Below are 16,384 nucleotides of genomic sequence, written 5' to 3' on the forward strand. Positions count from 1 at the left end.
TAAACTTTTAACATGCTCATTTTAATCATCAATTTAAGAGACAAAATTGAAACACGATGTCTGTTTAGTGTCTTCTGAACCAAAAGATACAAAATAATAAAACCCAAAATATAGAACCTATCATTTTTTGAAAAGTTACCATCAAGAATCACCATAGAACTGCCTAACATTTAATAAAACCCAGGTGCTATCTTAGATAATGCCGATCTTGTTTGCCACATCCAATGCATCGTAATCAGGGGTCAACCTGACATAAGCCTTCTTGGTACCATCAGGCCTGCAACAGAATTGAAATTCAGAAATTGCAGCAGAAATACCTTATATATTGAACTAAAGCTAAACACATTTACACAAGTTCACTTTAAACGGGCATCTCAAATGCATTCCAAATAATACACAATCCTACATTCTCATATGGAAACAAAGAATTCCTTATTAACTAGCAATACAAATTGAAAAAGTATATTCATGCCCAAGAATTATTTCCACATCCCACAAATGAAATTATTAATCCTATAATCAGTTCTCCACATTATTAACTCATTAATATTAACACTGCACCAAATCGGTAGCAATGCTCACAACTGTAATTAAAGACATAAAAGAAGCCTACAAACAGGACTGGAAATTATACTAGGCATAATGTATGAACATAAAAGAGTTTTCAACAGGGTAGTACACCAACCCAGCATGCTATGCCACTAAATTAATAGGAAATTCACTACACTACCAAATCCATTACCAATAGCAAGTTATCAAACTATTACTATCAAAACCAATTAATCATTGCATAAATGCTTACCTGATCAAGGTGTTAACTTTCTTGGCCTGGATGTCATACATTTTCTTTACTGCATCCTTGATCTTCTTCTTGTCTGCACGAAGGTCAACAATGAAAACCAAAGTGTTGTTGTCCTCAATCTTCTTCATAGCAGACTCAGTGGTAAGAGGGAACTTCAGGATCTGATAATGGTCAAGCTTGTTCCTTGGTGGTGCACTAATGCGAGGGTACTTAGGACTCCTGTCCTTCTTCAATGTCTTCGGCCTGTGGAAAGTCACAGAATTTCGGGTCTTCTTCCCCTTCTTCTTAAAGGTAGGACCAGACTTAACTGCCTTAGCAGTTTTCAAGGCCTGTGCCTTTGGATCACCCTTCTTAGAACTATCAGCTATACATAAACACACACAAAGAAAACCATTAAAATCACAAACAACAAAAGCAAAACCAACTTAAATTTCGTTCCCCTAATCGTTGAAATGAAAATTGAAAAAAGCGGAGTGAGGAACACGAACATACCTTTAGGAGCCATTGAAGAAACTCTACCTGTCAAATATTCCTAATTCCTGAAATTCAAAAACCAGAAATCGTAAACAGCATGAAATTAAGCAAATTAGCAAAGAGTAACGATGCACAGACACAAACCTGCGCAGAGGAAGAAACCGGCTCTAGGGTTTACGTCTTGGTTTATGGAGTTTATATACGAAATGTAACGAAATGACCAAAATATCCTTATCCATGTGTGAAAATGGACCATGTTTGGACAGGCCCATTTTTAGCGTTATTGGGCCTAGTTTTTAAAATCCGTTAGGAGTGTTGACTGGCCCATTTTCAGTCAAGAGTGAAAATGCGAGTGCAGTTGCTGTCTTCCGAGAATGGTGAACGCTGACGTGGCGGACCAATTCCTTTTTCTCGCATGAAACAACAGAAGAGAAGAGTGCGGCAGAGCAACCCGAGCTCTGAGTCAGAGGCGAGCTAACTCGAATCCGACGTCGTTTTTGGTCGTGTTCTATGTCAGTGCGGTGCTTGTGTTTCGGACATGGCGGAAATAACCTCTGCTTCTGTTTCTTCTTCCGCGGGTGATTCGAATTGGAGAGAGAACAAGTTGGTGAAAGTCACATTTGCGGTCTCCGGAATCATGGTCACCCTCGTTACCTATGGCGTTTTGCAGGTCTATAACTCAAACTTTTCGTCTCTGTTGATTTTGGTAGAACCCCAGGATCTTCTTCTCTTGCTTAAAACTAATTCCAATTACATATTTGTGGGTTTTGTAATTGTTTCCCTATTGAGTTTGTAATCATTCCTTGTTCTTGATTTCTTAATCTTAAATATCACTTCTTGCTTATTTATCAATTTGTGAATGGGTGTTTATGGATTAACTAAACTAGCATCTATTATAGGCATGTGGGCTAAAGCTAACGCGGACCTTCTTGTCTTGTGGAGTTGGATAATGTCAAAACCCTCTCTGATAATCCTACTATTGTCCTGTGACTGTGAGTTATATTATATATATGTGAGTGTGTTTGTTTCTTTCAGGAAAAGATCATGAGAGTTCCTTATGGGGTGAACAAGGACTTCTTCAAATATTCTCTTTTTCTTGTTTTCTGCAACCGCATCACGACGTCTGCTGTTTCGGCTGGGGCTCTACTGGTAAGTGAGTGCTTTTTATGTGGGGAAGTACTATGGTTACCGAACATTTGATGCGTGTTTGGATTAAGGCTGGCAAACTTAATTTTGGAGCGGTTTTCACTTTTCAAACTAAGTTTGCAAAAGGAACCTCGGTTTTGCTGTATGGAAACTTGGTTTCAGACAATTTATACTTATATTTTAACAGTAACCAAACAGGTTAAGAAATTTGAGTTTTATCTCCAAACTGAGTTTGGAACATGCCAAACGAGAATTTAAACATGCTTTGTGCTTGACATTGCAGCCTGCCTTTCTTGTGACTGCATTTGCTTAGCCAGAATTTTCCTTGAATTTATGGTTTTCAATCTTTCTCATAGGCAAGTAACAAAGTTTTGGATCCGGTTGCCCCCATTTATAAGTACTGCCTTGTGTCAGTGTCGAACATACTTACCACGAGTTGTCAGTATGAGGTAAGCTGTTAATGCATTGTATGTTCATTATAAGTTGTTATTACATAGTTACTGTTGGCTGTCCGTTAATGCCCTTTTTTGTATCGTGTTTCTTATTCCAGGCCCTCAAATATGTTAGTTTCCCTGTTCAGACTCTTGCAAAGTGTGCTAAAATGATACCAGTTATGGTAAGGGAAACATTAATACCGTATTCAATTATATAATTTTTTTTATATTTATGATTACTGGCTGATTGAAAGCTTCATTGATACTGTTGATGAAGAATAGTAATAATTACATTGTATAATAATGTGTTGTTCCTTAACTCTGAATCTTTCATGCACTCTTTCTTTCTCATCTGCTCACAATCACTTGTGATTGCCAGTAGCCATTTCATTTTTTAGCCTAACAAGTGCATGAAGAAGAAAATATGTAACTTAGACGTAGAATCCTGATCCTCAGTCTTAAAATTTTGTTGAACATTCTTTTCAAATTGGTCAAAGTATTAGCCTGGTTGTCTCTTTCTCTCAAGAAAAACACTAATACTTTTTCCCCTACAAATTTTATTCTACCTAGGGTAGGCACATTTCGAATTTCTTTTTTATTCTTTCAAAATGTTGAACCTTCAAATACTTGTTTTGTCTCTATAAGAGAAGGCGAGAGAAGGAAGGAAGTTTGGTACTTTTGGTAGTTGCTAACAAATTTACCATGACCAGCAAAACAGTATATCCTCTATACTTTTCTTTTTTGAAAATGATTAAGTAGGTGGTTTTAAAGTTGCTGCAGTCTATCCTCAAATGGAGTGGTGAATGTGGTGTGAAGTTATAAACATGTCATCTTTTTTATGTATGACAAGATGATTTTTAGGTAGATTTTATAATATTTTAGTTGACTATTTTGGTTAAGATGAGGCTTTTTCTCTTCTTTTTTTATATTTTGATTGAGATAGATATAAGTCATTGTGGTTAAGTAGACGAAGGCTTAATACTAAATATAGTTTTGGAAAGTTCTGAAGGATTTTCTTTATCAAGTTGATTATCATTTCTGCATGCAAAAGCGCATCCTATGTATGAAAAGAGATGCAACTTCTATTTCCATTTTAATATTATTCTAAGGACTGATTTTGTGTTCTATTAAAGTGAATGTACATTTTATACTTGTTGGGTTGTAGGTAGTCTAATATATTGTCCTACCCTGCTAGCCATTATTTTTATTTTCTTCCCTCATGCATGTGTTCTAGACTCAACCAAACCAATCGTGTTCATTTTTTCGATGACAAATCTTATGTACAATCTCTATGCCTATGGTTTATTCATTCCATGTTATGAAACTTGATTTTTTTCCTATGTGTATTATTTAGGTCTGGGGCACGGTCATAATGCAGAAGAAATATCGAGGAACTGACTATTTGCTGGCCTTCATAGTAACCCTTGGCTGCTCAGTGTTCATCCTATATCCTGTAATCATCTTTTGAGCCTAGTTTTTTGTGTCTTTTTCATCATTCTCTTTGTATGCTAGTCTTTACTATTTAGAACCAACAATGAATATTCATACATTTAATCTTGCTTTTTTAAGATGGCTACATGCAATACTTTGTTCCGAAGTTCAGGAAGATCTAACTAACCCTGAATTTTTTTTCATATTCTTCTACATTTAACATACTAAAGCAAAATAAAGCATGGACAGACTTGCTGAGTCCCATATGACAATTGCAAATCCGCATATTCCTATGATGTATAGATACCTAACTTGGGATCCAAAATTCCACACACACAACAGATACACATTTAAATAGGCGAGTAGTTAACTGCAGTCTTGCTATTGTCATTTTGACTTGCAATTCTGACCTGTATATATTCTTGTGTGAGTTATATCAACTGATTGGATAATTTCTGTATCAAATGTTGTATTTATCTTCCATTGAATAAGCATTGTCACTGATATTGCTTTACTCTGGATTCATCATGCTGCTGAAGATACAAAATAAACATTCTTGATAATCTGGAACCATTCTGTGATGAGCTGATGTAATTCTTTTGTGTTGTTATTGTAGGCAGGGACCGACATAAGTCCATACGGTAGAGGAAGGGAAAATACTGTCTGGGGAGTTTTGCTAATGATTGGTTATCTTGGGTATCACTGCAAAACTTAATCCCACTTTCAGATTATTCTCATGTTAGGGATAAATCAACTTGCCTATATGTTTTAAGTGTTTAATTTGTCATACAAATTAACTCATGTGCTAGTCTTCCTTCAATTCACATGCTCTCTTTTTTTTGTCTGGTCTAATAGGTGTGATGGTTTTACAAGCACCTTCCAAGATAAGATGTTTAAAGGCTATAACATGGAGATACATAATCAGATATTCTATACCACTTTGTGTTCTTGTGTTCTTAGCCTGACAGGTGGGTCACAGACGATGAAATTTCATTCTGAACTTTTTATTTTTCTGCAATCAGAATTTTCTTGGACTATATGTCTCCATTTTTATTCTCTCAGATTTTGTTTCTTTTTCAGCTTCATAGTTGGATTTGACATCTGATATTTTTGTTTAGGCCTTATCATACAAGGACAATTATTACCAGCAATAGAGTTTGTGTATCTTCATAAGGATTGTTTCCTTGACATTGCATTGCTTTCAACAGTAAGAAAACTTTGCCTTCTGTTTTAAATTTTACAATACACTGTTGGTAATTTGCTCTCCTTTCTGACTTGTGAAATCTTTTGTGCTTTTACCCCGTTCCATACAAGAAATATAAAAATCCTCCTTCTCCATCTCCCATTTCACTAAAGAAGCTTGTTATAATATCAACTTCCACAGGTTGCAACAGCTAGTCAATTTTTTATTTCCTACACAATTCGCACATTTGGTGCCCTAACATTTGCTATTATAATGACAACTAGACAGGTAACTATTGCCAAGAAAAGTCAAATTTTACTTTATCCTTTCCATTATTTATTTTCTCAGTGTTTGTCATACTTTATTCTAATTGTTGCAGTTGGTAAGCATCATGCTATCATGTGTGTGGTTTTCCCATCCTCTTAGCTGGGAACAATGGATTGGAGCTGTAAGACTTACTTTTTTTTGTGCCACACTCTTTCTTTTTCAACCATTACGTACATTACAACTGGTCCCCACTTACACTTATTTCGGACCACCATGATATAGGTCGCACACTAAATGTATTTGCTTGGTGAATTTATGAGAAACCCATTAACACCAGTAAATTTGTCAGGTAATTGTCTTTGGTGCAATTTATTCAAAAAGCTTCTTTAGGAAAGCACCGGAAAAGACAACAACCACTTCTGTAGAAAATGTACAAAATGGAAATTCAAATAATTTGAAGGAGAACCCATGATAGAGGCTGAATCCTTTGCTTACATGGCGTGGTACTACCTGTACTAGTGTGAGGGCAGCTTCAGTTTTGAATTCAGGCTGCGCATTCAATATTTCAAGTCGTGGCTAATGCATTATACGATGGTGGTTTGATATGCAGACAACACATAATTTGGTGTCCCAATCATAACAATGGAGAAGTTGATAGGAGCTTAGCCCCTCATTTTTTGACAGGGGAGATCAATAATTCTGATCAAAGCCAAAAGAATGTTTATAAATTGAAACATTTTCAATGTGTTTGCTTAAGCAAGTTTGTTTATTGGTTAGTTTTGGGGTGTATGTGTTGTTAAGACAGAAGATTTGTGCTAATTTATTGCCAGGACTATATCCATATGTAAGGAGATTTGTCCTTTTGACTTGACTTTAACCAGGTAGGGACGATTTTGGTTGACACAAATAGCTAATTCAGATATATTTTTATTATGAGCATTATCATAATTGACACATTATTGTCAATGTAACCCTAAGCACATTTGCAAGTCTTACAAAATTCTAATAAAGAACACTTGTAACAAAATGTGATTAATATAACTAAATGATATTACTCTAGTGCTTATTGAGTAAAGTTTTTGAAGCAATTTGTTAGGTTTTTGCTACAGCTACTCAAGTGTTGATTGAATCAAGTTTCTGAAACAATTTGTTAGGTTTTTGCTATAGCTACACAAAGAGTTCTTCAACAGCGAGAGAATAAGCTACAGCCAAAAGTGGGTCTTACAAACAAACGTAAATAACATAAATCTGTCTCCCATCTACATTGTAAAGTCTCCCATCCATTTGGGTTGATTAATCTGTCATTTTGGTCTATTTGGTTTGTTGGGTTGTGGTGTAACATTACTCTCCACTGCGTCTAGCACTTTGTCTTCAAAGTGAATTGATTGTGCGTTTTAGGTCGCTGGTGTGAGCTTTGGCTGAAGGGTTATTGGGTTATGTTGGGTGGTATTGGGTTATAGGAGGTTTTGAAGAGTAGGTGCAGTGAGGGGCTCGAGGTCTTGAGTTAGTGGAACAACTGGAGGTGGATGTTGTGGTGTGTTTTGTGTGGCTAGGTTGGGCGGTGTGTTTAAAATGTTAGGTGAGGGAGTTAAGTAAGGTTTTGAGGGTTATAGTAAGTTAGATTTCGTAGTGAGGTTGGGTTTTGGTGACTCTTGCAACTTTTGCTGACGAAAATTGTTAGAAGAGGGAAGAAATAAATGATGGCGAACGAAGAGGAGGGCTTGGCGGAAGGAGAAAAGGGTTGGTTGTTGTTGATCATGAGTGCAAGATTTGATCAACTAAACACCTTCTTCAGTTGTGAAAAATTACTGCTGTTCTTGAAACAATAGAGGAATCAGAGCACTAATGCTAAGCTTTTGCTACAACTCCACTAAGAGTTCTTCAACAAGAGAATAAGCTACGCTAAACTAGGGTAACATGTTCTCATGCCATTCATGCTGTAGACAAACCTAAAATAGGAGTTGTATAGGCCAAAAGTGGGCCTTACAAATAAACTAAAAAACATAAAGGCAGTTTCTTCCTGCACCCCAACATTTTTCTTCCTTCACCCCGACAATTTTGTAAATTCCGAAACTGACCCCCACAATTTCGGGATCTGGGAGTGTGCTACGGATTCATCAATCCGGAAGTGAATCATGTTGCATTCCGGATGAGGGGGTGTTCTGGAAGCAAAGTTTGCATAAATTATTGATTTCCAGATTGCTGAATTTGGAATCTTAATTTCTATTACGGATTAGTGAATATGGAATGATTTTTTTTAATTATGGATTTTTGAATCCGGAATGCATATTTTGAATTATGGATTGGCGGATCCATAATGGTTTTTTCAATTATGAATGTTTTGCATTTTTTTTATTTTGGATTAACACTATCATTTATGTATTATCGGAAACATCAATCCGGGAGATTACCGGATGCGCCAATCTGAAAATTAACCAGAAGCGTCAATCCAAAAATTTACCGGATTTCATAATCCGGAATAAAAAAAAATGTACTGTTTATATGAGGATAGTTTTGTCTTTGCACAACCTTGTGGGGGTGCATGAAGAAACTGCCAAACATAAAATCGGTAAAACAATGGGAGTTTTTTCCTGCACCCTTACGTTTTTCTTCTTGCACCCTCACAATTTTTAAAATTCCAAAATTGTCATTGACCTTTTATTTGAAAAAGCGCATCGTGGATGGGTTGGTTTGACATTGTTCTTTTTCTTCATTTATCTGAGGCGTTGTGGAGGGTCATTTTAGCTGTGCGGAGCAAGATAGAGGAGTAGGTTGTGTTGTCAAACGATTGCTTGGCTTTTAGAGTTAATAATTAAGTTTTTTTATAAGAGCATGAGTGGTTATGGAGTTTTTGTGACATACCCAGCTAACTGTCTAGTATTCACATAACTACCATCTCCCAACTGCTCATACATGTGGGTCAAAGCAGCTTTTGTTCACGAGTATCCCCCATTGTGCCTCAAATCTACAAATAATCCCAAGTATGATACATTAATCGACGTAACACTCTTATTTGCAAAGATGGTGCAACCTACTAGGTATAGCAAATATGTCCCTGCAACCACGGTCCATTGTCTCTTGGTACATGCGTCCTCATACACTTCCCTCAACCAGCTTAGACACACATGTCCATCCCATGATGAGTCTCAGTAGTTGTTAGTCCCCGATCTACGCGAAGTGAATCAACAAGCAAATCAGTCGTCGCAATTGCATCTAAGCTCGAGTATGTGTATAATTGTTCGATAAGGGAGGTGCAACAAATTCGACACATCATCCAATGTTATGGTCAACTCATCTACAAACAGATGAAAATAATTTATTTTTACGTGCCACCTCTCTACAAAGGTACACAAAATCATTTTTCTACCTTGTCATAACTTGCCACAACAAATCCAACTCCACTACCGTTACTATCCCAAGACGAGGAACACCATCTTAAAATAGTTTTATAGTCTCTCTTCCACTCTTCTTACCTATTGCTTTCCAAACAATAATATTGGAGAAAAAAAAATTAACTCAAAATCTTTATAAATTTTAGATTACATTACTTAAATAATCAGAATACTAGAAACAAACTATAATACGATAAGATTCTTAGCTGATTAAATAATTGAACACTAAAAACTACTTTTTAAACAAAGAAAAATTTATTAAAAATAACTTTAAAAAACTAAAAAAGAATGAAATTTTTAAAAAATAATAAATTTATATAAATAAATAACTAAATAATAATGATTTGAATTTTTATTCTTAATAGTAACAGAAACACACGCAATTCTATACACATTTTTATTACATTAAAATATATACAACTTTATAATTTTTATAAATAACTAATTAAAAATAATAATATAATTCAATTCATACATATATATATATATAATTTTGTAAACATAATATTAAAAAATAAATTTAGTCTTTATATTTTTTAAAAATATTTAATTATTTTAAATAAAAAAATTGTTTAATTATTAATTTTATTAAATAAATAAATAAACATTTTTAAATAAAATTGTCTAATGAGATTAAAGAAAGATATCAAATAGAGTAAAGATTACTTAAAATTTACATTTTATTTTTAACACAATCTTTTGTAAATCAATAAAAATGAAAAATGGATTCTTATGAAAAGGAAACCTGCAATTATTTTTCCAGCTGGAGAGGATCGTGGAACAACACAACAACAAGTAAAGTTGGTTCAATCATAACAATGATTTGTGGAAGTATAATTACTTACTTGATATATTTAATTTCTCTAGAAGATACATAAAGCTAAAACCATTTTCCACCAACACTTTCAAGTGGGTTGCCATGTGTAGCATTTTTAGCTGCTGTAATCTTGCATTCTTCCCCGTAATAATCATATATGAGATTTAAAAAAAAAATGCATTTTGTACTTTTTTTTCAATTCGCAATAATTGACAGAAATGTTAATGATTAAAGAAGAAAAACAATTGATCCTTTTAATAGTTATTAGGAAGGATTTAAGTTCAACTCGATTTTATAGTTTACATCTATTTTATATTGTATAAAATGTTATTTATCCGACTTTAAATTCGAAAAATAATATTATTAGAGCAATTATCGTAACTGAAGTGTTGTTTGTTTAAAAAATTTATGTTTTATCACGATTTTATTTTTAAAAGATATTTTAGTGAATTAATATATATATATATATATATATATATATATAAATTTTCATTCACATCGACTTTGAATATTGTAAGATTATATTAGTAGAGGAACAATCTTCAATACTAAAATTGTTAAATTTAATTTTATAAGTTTTAAAGATGGGTAATATATTAATTAATATTCACAATATTTTTTTCCCTTAGTATTTTTTTCAAAATAATGTGGGTTCATATGTTCTAAGGGTAGATATTTCTAAGCAATATTATTTATTATTAATCAACCTTTATAATTACTTTAATTCAAGATGATTTTGTTATTCTAATTTATTCTTATCTTAAAAAAAATAAAAAAAAATAATAATAATAATAATAGAAGTCAACCTTTACGATAGTATAAATTTAGTTATTATAACTGATAGTCTTATCTTAAACTAAAAAAAATTAATAATATATTATTTTTTGTTTGAATAAATTTTGCGGATTAAAACAGTAGGTATGAAAATGTTTTACTCCTTGAATAAATTAATGTGACTAAAATCAAATTGGTAGAGGTTTAATTAGTCTTTAAAAACGGAAGGTCTCAGAAGAATTAAAATATATAATTACACATTTTTAATATAAGTGGTAATGTTATCAAGAAATATTTTTTTTTATTTATATTAAATTGTATTAAAACACTTGCCAACCCATTAAGTAACAGCAAAAAGAAATAGTAATATTTAGTGGATAAAGTTTAGGAGAAACTTTACTTTTAATTTAAGTTTAAATTTATTATTTATTTTGTTTTGTATTAAAAAGTTTCTATCAATAATTTTTCTCGAACTTTATTATTGTTTAACTGATTTTATTTAAAGACAATGATATATTGAGAATTCATATTTTTAATATAACCATTCCAACTCTCAATACTATTATTTTAATACTTTTTTATATTATTTAATTTTAAACTTATCTTTATATATATATATATTTATTTTTTTATTTTTTTAAATTCATTACATAAAAATTATATATAATTCTAAGGATTATTAAAGTATGATTTTTCTTATTTAAATGTTTTCCCAACAAATTTCTGTACCTCTGAACTCTCAACATAATAAATGTTTCTTAAATGATCACATTTTAAAATAAAGATATATTTTTTTTCCATTTTTGCTACACTATAAATAAAAAATATCATTTAATTTATGTAAGTATGTTAAAAACATGTTATTTATATTCTTTTAATGAGATAGTTATAGCTAAAATTAGGTATTATATTTTATTAACGAACTAATATTTGCACATTTTATATTGCACGAGATCCATTAAATTTGAATATAATTGGAATAATTTTTTTCTCAATCAAATCAATTTAGTTTTAACCGGACATAAGTATTTAAAAAATCTAAACAAAATTCCTGTTTTAAGTTTTCTTTAGTTATTATGTTAATCCAATTTTATCAAATGGTTTTTTCAATGTGAGAGAGCAGTTAAAATTAAATTTTAACAAATAGTTATTATATAATATTAATCATCCAGAAAAGATATGCATTTTCTATGGGTCTAATCTGTATTTTATCCAATTGTATTATTTTTTAAAAATTTTAATATTTATATCTTATGACTTTTTTTATTTAAAACTAATTCAAATATATTTTTATCACAACTTTACCGTATACCTACCAATATATATATTTTTTTTGGGTGTGTACCACTCAATTAAAATCCAAAGATAAATATTTTGAAGTTTTGTGATCCATTTAATAATCTTTCACAACAAATATTTTTCCATTCATATATATCTGATATCAAATCTTTAACTATATATTTAAAAAAATTCTGTTAATTATATGACACAATCTTAGTGAATCAATATTAATGTCAAACATTAAAAAACATCCGAATTAATAAAAGCTGGAAGATAAAGTTAGTTACAGTTGATGAATATTAGGAATATGTTAGTTTTCAAAATTGATGATTGATAAAAGATAACAAGAACAAACACGATGTTTAGATTGCTATAAATACACATGATGTGGGACTCAAAAACTGTGTGACCATTGCTCAATTTACTCTTGTTCCTTTTGTGCCAAATCTTTGTTTTTTCTCTTCCTTTCTCTGAAGTGTTGCGATGGAGATTGATCTTTCTCCTCAATTAGCCAAGAAGGTGTACGAGGGCAATGGTGGGTCTTACTATGCATGGTCCCCTTCTGAGCTTCCCATGTTGCGTGAAGGAAACATCGCTGCTGCCAAACTAGCTCTTCAGAAGAATGGTTTTGCCCTTCCTCGTTACTCTGATTCGTCCAAGGTTGCATACATTTTACAAGGTCAGTTTCCATTACCTTCTCTTTTTTTTCATATCTGTTTTCATTCCTTCACTTCCCTTATTGTGATGTGCTTAATTCACCCAATGATCTTTTGAAATCACAAAATGGTCTTTTTAAAGATCCTTTCTTTTTCAATGATGATATCTGACCATTTTTTTCTGCATATACCCCCTTGTTAATATTCATTATGTTTTGTTGGATGATCCATCAATCATTACGTTTTTAAAGAATATTTTAGTTTTAAATTTGATTTTCATTTTGAGGGTCATGTGAATCGAATTTCCTCAGACACTGATTAAGAATCAACTAGATCGGTTTTGATCGCAGTGTTGTCTCTGCTACACCGTATTAACAATCACAGTAATTATTGAGATTCTTAAGAGCATGTTTGGTAACCCGTTTGAAATGCTGCAAAAACGGACCTTCACACTTTTGGAGAAGACTAGATTTATGACATTTAAGAGAAAGTTCTGAAATTGTAGCTATTTTGTTTTTGTTTCATGCTGCAGTTAAAGAACATTATTTTATAGACGCCTTTTCTCTTAAACTGAGATGCAGTTTTTTCAGAATTTTTTACATGGTTACAAAAATGACTAATATATAATACTATTATACAGTTATAATTTAGTTGGAGGATGCTGGGCCTGCTATGATTTATGATATCTATAATATTCGTATGTTTTTTTTGCCATGTTAAATATGTTAATTTATTATGTTTTAAAAAGTTATTGATAATTTTTTAAAATCTTGGACAATTGTCTAATTTTATATTTCCTACAACAAATAATGTACTACTTGTCAACGATAGATAGGTGAGTGAGATGATACTCTGAAGATAAAATTTTATGATTAGCTTTTAATCAAGTAGGGTGTTCTTAAGATTAGTAAAAAATGATTGAGTGAAAGGCTCCAATTTGTATCTGATTCAGTATTCTGATTATTGGTTGATTTTTAAATGTGAACTACAGGAAGTGGTGTTGCTGGAGTTGTGCTCCCTGAAGCAGAAGAGAAGGTTGTTGCAATTAAGAAGGGTGATGCTTTGGCACTCCCTTTTGGTGTGGTGACATGGTGGTATAACAAGGAGGATACTGAGTTGGTAGTTCTGTTCCTGGGTGAAACTTCAAAAGCCCACAAGACTGGTGAATTCACTGATTTTTTTCTGACTGGTGCAAATGGAATCTTCACTGGATTTTCAACTGAGTTTGTGGGCAGGGCTTGGGACTTGGAAGAAAAGGATGTGAAAACCCTTATTGGGAATCAATCGGGTAAGGGTATTGTGAAGCTTGAAGGAAATATCAACCTTCCTGAGCCTAAAGAGGAACATAGGAAGGGCATGGCATTGAACTGTGAAGAGGCTCCATTGGATGTTGACATCAAGAATGGAGGAAGGGTTGTGGTGTTGAACACCAAGAACCTTCCCTTGGTAGGTGAGGTTGGTCTAGGAGCAGACCTTGTGAGGTTGGATGGAAATGCAATGTGTTCTCCAGGATTCTCTTGTGATTCTGCTTATCAGGTTACATACATTGTGAGGGGAAGTGGTCGTGCTCAGGTTGTTGGTGTGGATGGTCGTAGGGTTCTGGAGACAACTGTGAAAGCTGGAAATTTGTTCATTGTGCCAAGGTTTTTTGTTGTGTCCAAGATTGCTGACCCTGATGGCCTGGAGTGGTTCTCCATCATCACTACCCCCAAGTGAGTTTTCTTTTCTATTCATTGTTGTTTGTCATCAACATCTGATAAAAAAGCACTAATCTTCTGTCCACTGCATAAATAGGTTTTAAATATTTTTGTCCACACCAGTCACCACTTTTTGAGTCAATATGCCACTCTTGACTTGGGAACCTTCCTCTATCTTATTCTGAACTGTTGTTGAGCAGGATTAACAATTAATTACCATTGACATTGTTGATTCTCTTCTAGAGAAAAAAAAAAATCCTTCCTCTCATGTTTTTGGTATTGTTTTTTCAGCCAAAATTGGATGTCCATTTTGGTTACATAAGCTGATCCTTAATGCAACCTTGCCTGAATTACTAAATTAAAACTCTATTTTCAAATGGAAAACAACACTAACACAGTTGAGCACAATAGTCCAAGTTCTGTGTCCATTTTTTTGTAGATGTAGCTGGTGGTATCTGGGTAGTTAGCTAATTGCAGTGAACTAGTGATCATCATGCTTAACTTGACAATCATGAGTCCTAATAAACTCATGCTTTTAAGTAAAAGTTGTGTCTAAAAAAGTTACTTATTTGTTCATATCTCTTTGCTTGTGGCTAGTTTTGAAGCTATAATGCATATTAACTCAAAAAATGGCTATGATTGTTGTTTTGACAGTCCTGTATTTACTCACCTGGCTGGAAGCATTGGGGCATGGAAGGCTCTTTCACCAACGGTTCTGCAGGCTTCTTTCAATGTAGATGCAAAACTTGAGCAACTCTTTCGTTCAAAGAGGAATGCAGATGCCATTTTCTTCCCTCCTCCAAATTGAAGTAGCACAAAACCAGCATTATATTATATTTACATGGTTGAAACTGTTTGAATTATTTTGAGCTTTTTAATGGACTACTTTATATAGTATATATTTAGTATATATATCTTATTGTTTTAAGATACATGTGTGATATATATTTATAAGGGTCTTTACATATTATTACTCTTTAGAAAAGAGAAAAATATCTCAGTATTTGAATGTCATTAGAATTTAAAAATATTTTTTTTGTTTAGACTAAAAATACATTTTTAAATAAGACTCTTTAATTAATTTCAAATGTTTTGTAAAAGAAGTTTGGCCTACACAGCAAAATAATTAAAATAACAATATAACATTAAAAATGACAATGAATATTTTTTTAATAAAATATTAGGGATAAATTAAAAAATAACATCATTTTAATAACTTAAAGAAAATATTACACTTATCTTCTCCCATATTATTTTAAATGACATTATTTACATTTTTTAGTTTTAAAATAGATATTTATTATTGTTATGTTTATAATAAAATAATATTTACTTTCTTTAAAATTCTTAAGTGCACATTAATTATGTTAGTAATTTTTATATTTTAAAACTTTAATTTCAATTTTCATAATATTTTATTTAAGTTTTAATTAATACAGTATTTTAAATGAATTAATATAATGAAGTATTATTTTATTAAAAGTATTAGAAAAATTAATATTTTTTATAATTTTTTTGAATATATATTGTAAAACTAGATAATATGTTAAGTTGATAAACTTATTTAAATGAGTCTATAAAATAGCAAAATAAGAAATAACTTGTAATTACTAAAATAATTACCAAAAACATTGATAATGATATTTTTATTTTTTTCTAATATTTTAGCTGAATAAGAAAAAGTCTAAATATTTATAATATATTAATCAGGACATTGACATTAAAACTATTTACATAAATGAAAATAATATTTTTTTAATATCTTGCTCGTCATAAGTATTATCAATAATAAATATTTTGTTTTTATACACAGTAATATAGATGAAGTAAATAACTAAATCATATTACTTATAGTTTACTTCCTTTTTAAGAAAAAAACCAATACAACATATATCTCTCATCATTTTCGCTGAGTTATATTTTTATTTTTGTCTACATATGTAGAATTTGAATATTTTTCTAAAAGAAATTACCAATACAAAAAAACTTATATAACAATTTAAATAATTATTATAAATCTAAAATAAAAT

The 16,384-nt window shown here is 31.7% G+C and overlaps 3 protein-coding genes across 4 annotated transcripts; 2 read left to right on the forward strand and 1 right to left on the reverse strand.

Moving 5' to 3' along the window:
- Positions 1–1,511, reverse strand: LOC137832605 (large ribosomal subunit protein uL23). The gene is made up of 4 exons (XM_068640896.2): positions 1,421–1,511; positions 1,295–1,341; positions 803–1,166; positions 1–277 (listed from the first exon to the last, which is right to left on the reverse strand). Exons 2-4 carry the CDS (start codon positions 1,305–1,307, stop codon positions 193–195), a joined length of 462 nt encoding a protein of 153 aa, XP_068496997.1. The 5' UTR covers positions 1,308–1,341; positions 1,421–1,511; the 3' UTR covers positions 1–192.
- A 91-nt stretch (positions 1,512–1,602) lies between these two features.
- On the forward strand, positions 1,603–6,670 carry LOC137832531 (UDP-N-acetylglucosamine (UAA) transporter family). 2 transcript variants are annotated; one of them, XM_068640774.1, is made up of 11 exons: positions 1,603–1,946; positions 2,312–2,425; positions 2,779–2,871; positions 2,973–3,038; positions 4,211–4,309; positions 4,904–4,983; positions 5,143–5,255; positions 5,406–5,494; positions 5,672–5,758; positions 5,850–5,918; positions 6,087–6,670. In XM_068640774.1, exons 1-11 carry the CDS (start codon positions 1,815–1,817, stop codon positions 6,207–6,209), a joined length of 1,065 nt encoding a protein of 354 aa, XP_068496875.1. In that variant the 5' UTR covers positions 1,603–1,814; the 3' UTR covers positions 6,210–6,670. The 2 variants fall into 2 exon arrangements, 1 of the variants encoding a protein (XP_068496875.1); XR_016517214.1 differs by having other exon boundaries at positions 1,604–1,946; positions 5,602–5,758.
- Positions 6,671–12,302: 5,632 nt separating this feature from the next.
- LOC137823534 (glutelin type-D 1) lies at positions 12,303–15,347 on the forward strand. The gene is made up of 3 exons (XM_068628724.2): positions 12,303–12,680; positions 13,649–14,369; positions 15,009–15,347. The coding sequence occupies exons 1-3, from the start codon at positions 12,485–12,487 to the stop codon at positions 15,160–15,162; spliced, it is 1,071 nt and encodes a 356-aa protein (XP_068484825.1). The 5' UTR covers positions 12,303–12,484; the 3' UTR covers positions 15,163–15,347.
- The last annotated feature ends 1,037 nt before the right edge of the window (positions 15,348–16,384 follow it).

This window comes from Phaseolus vulgaris, chromosome 11, assembly GCF_051622355.1.
Source record: "Phaseolus vulgaris cultivar YP4 chromosome 11, ASM5162235v1, whole genome shotgun sequence".
NCBI classification, from domain to species: Eukaryota; Viridiplantae; Streptophyta; class Magnoliopsida; order Fabales; family Fabaceae; genus Phaseolus; species Phaseolus vulgaris.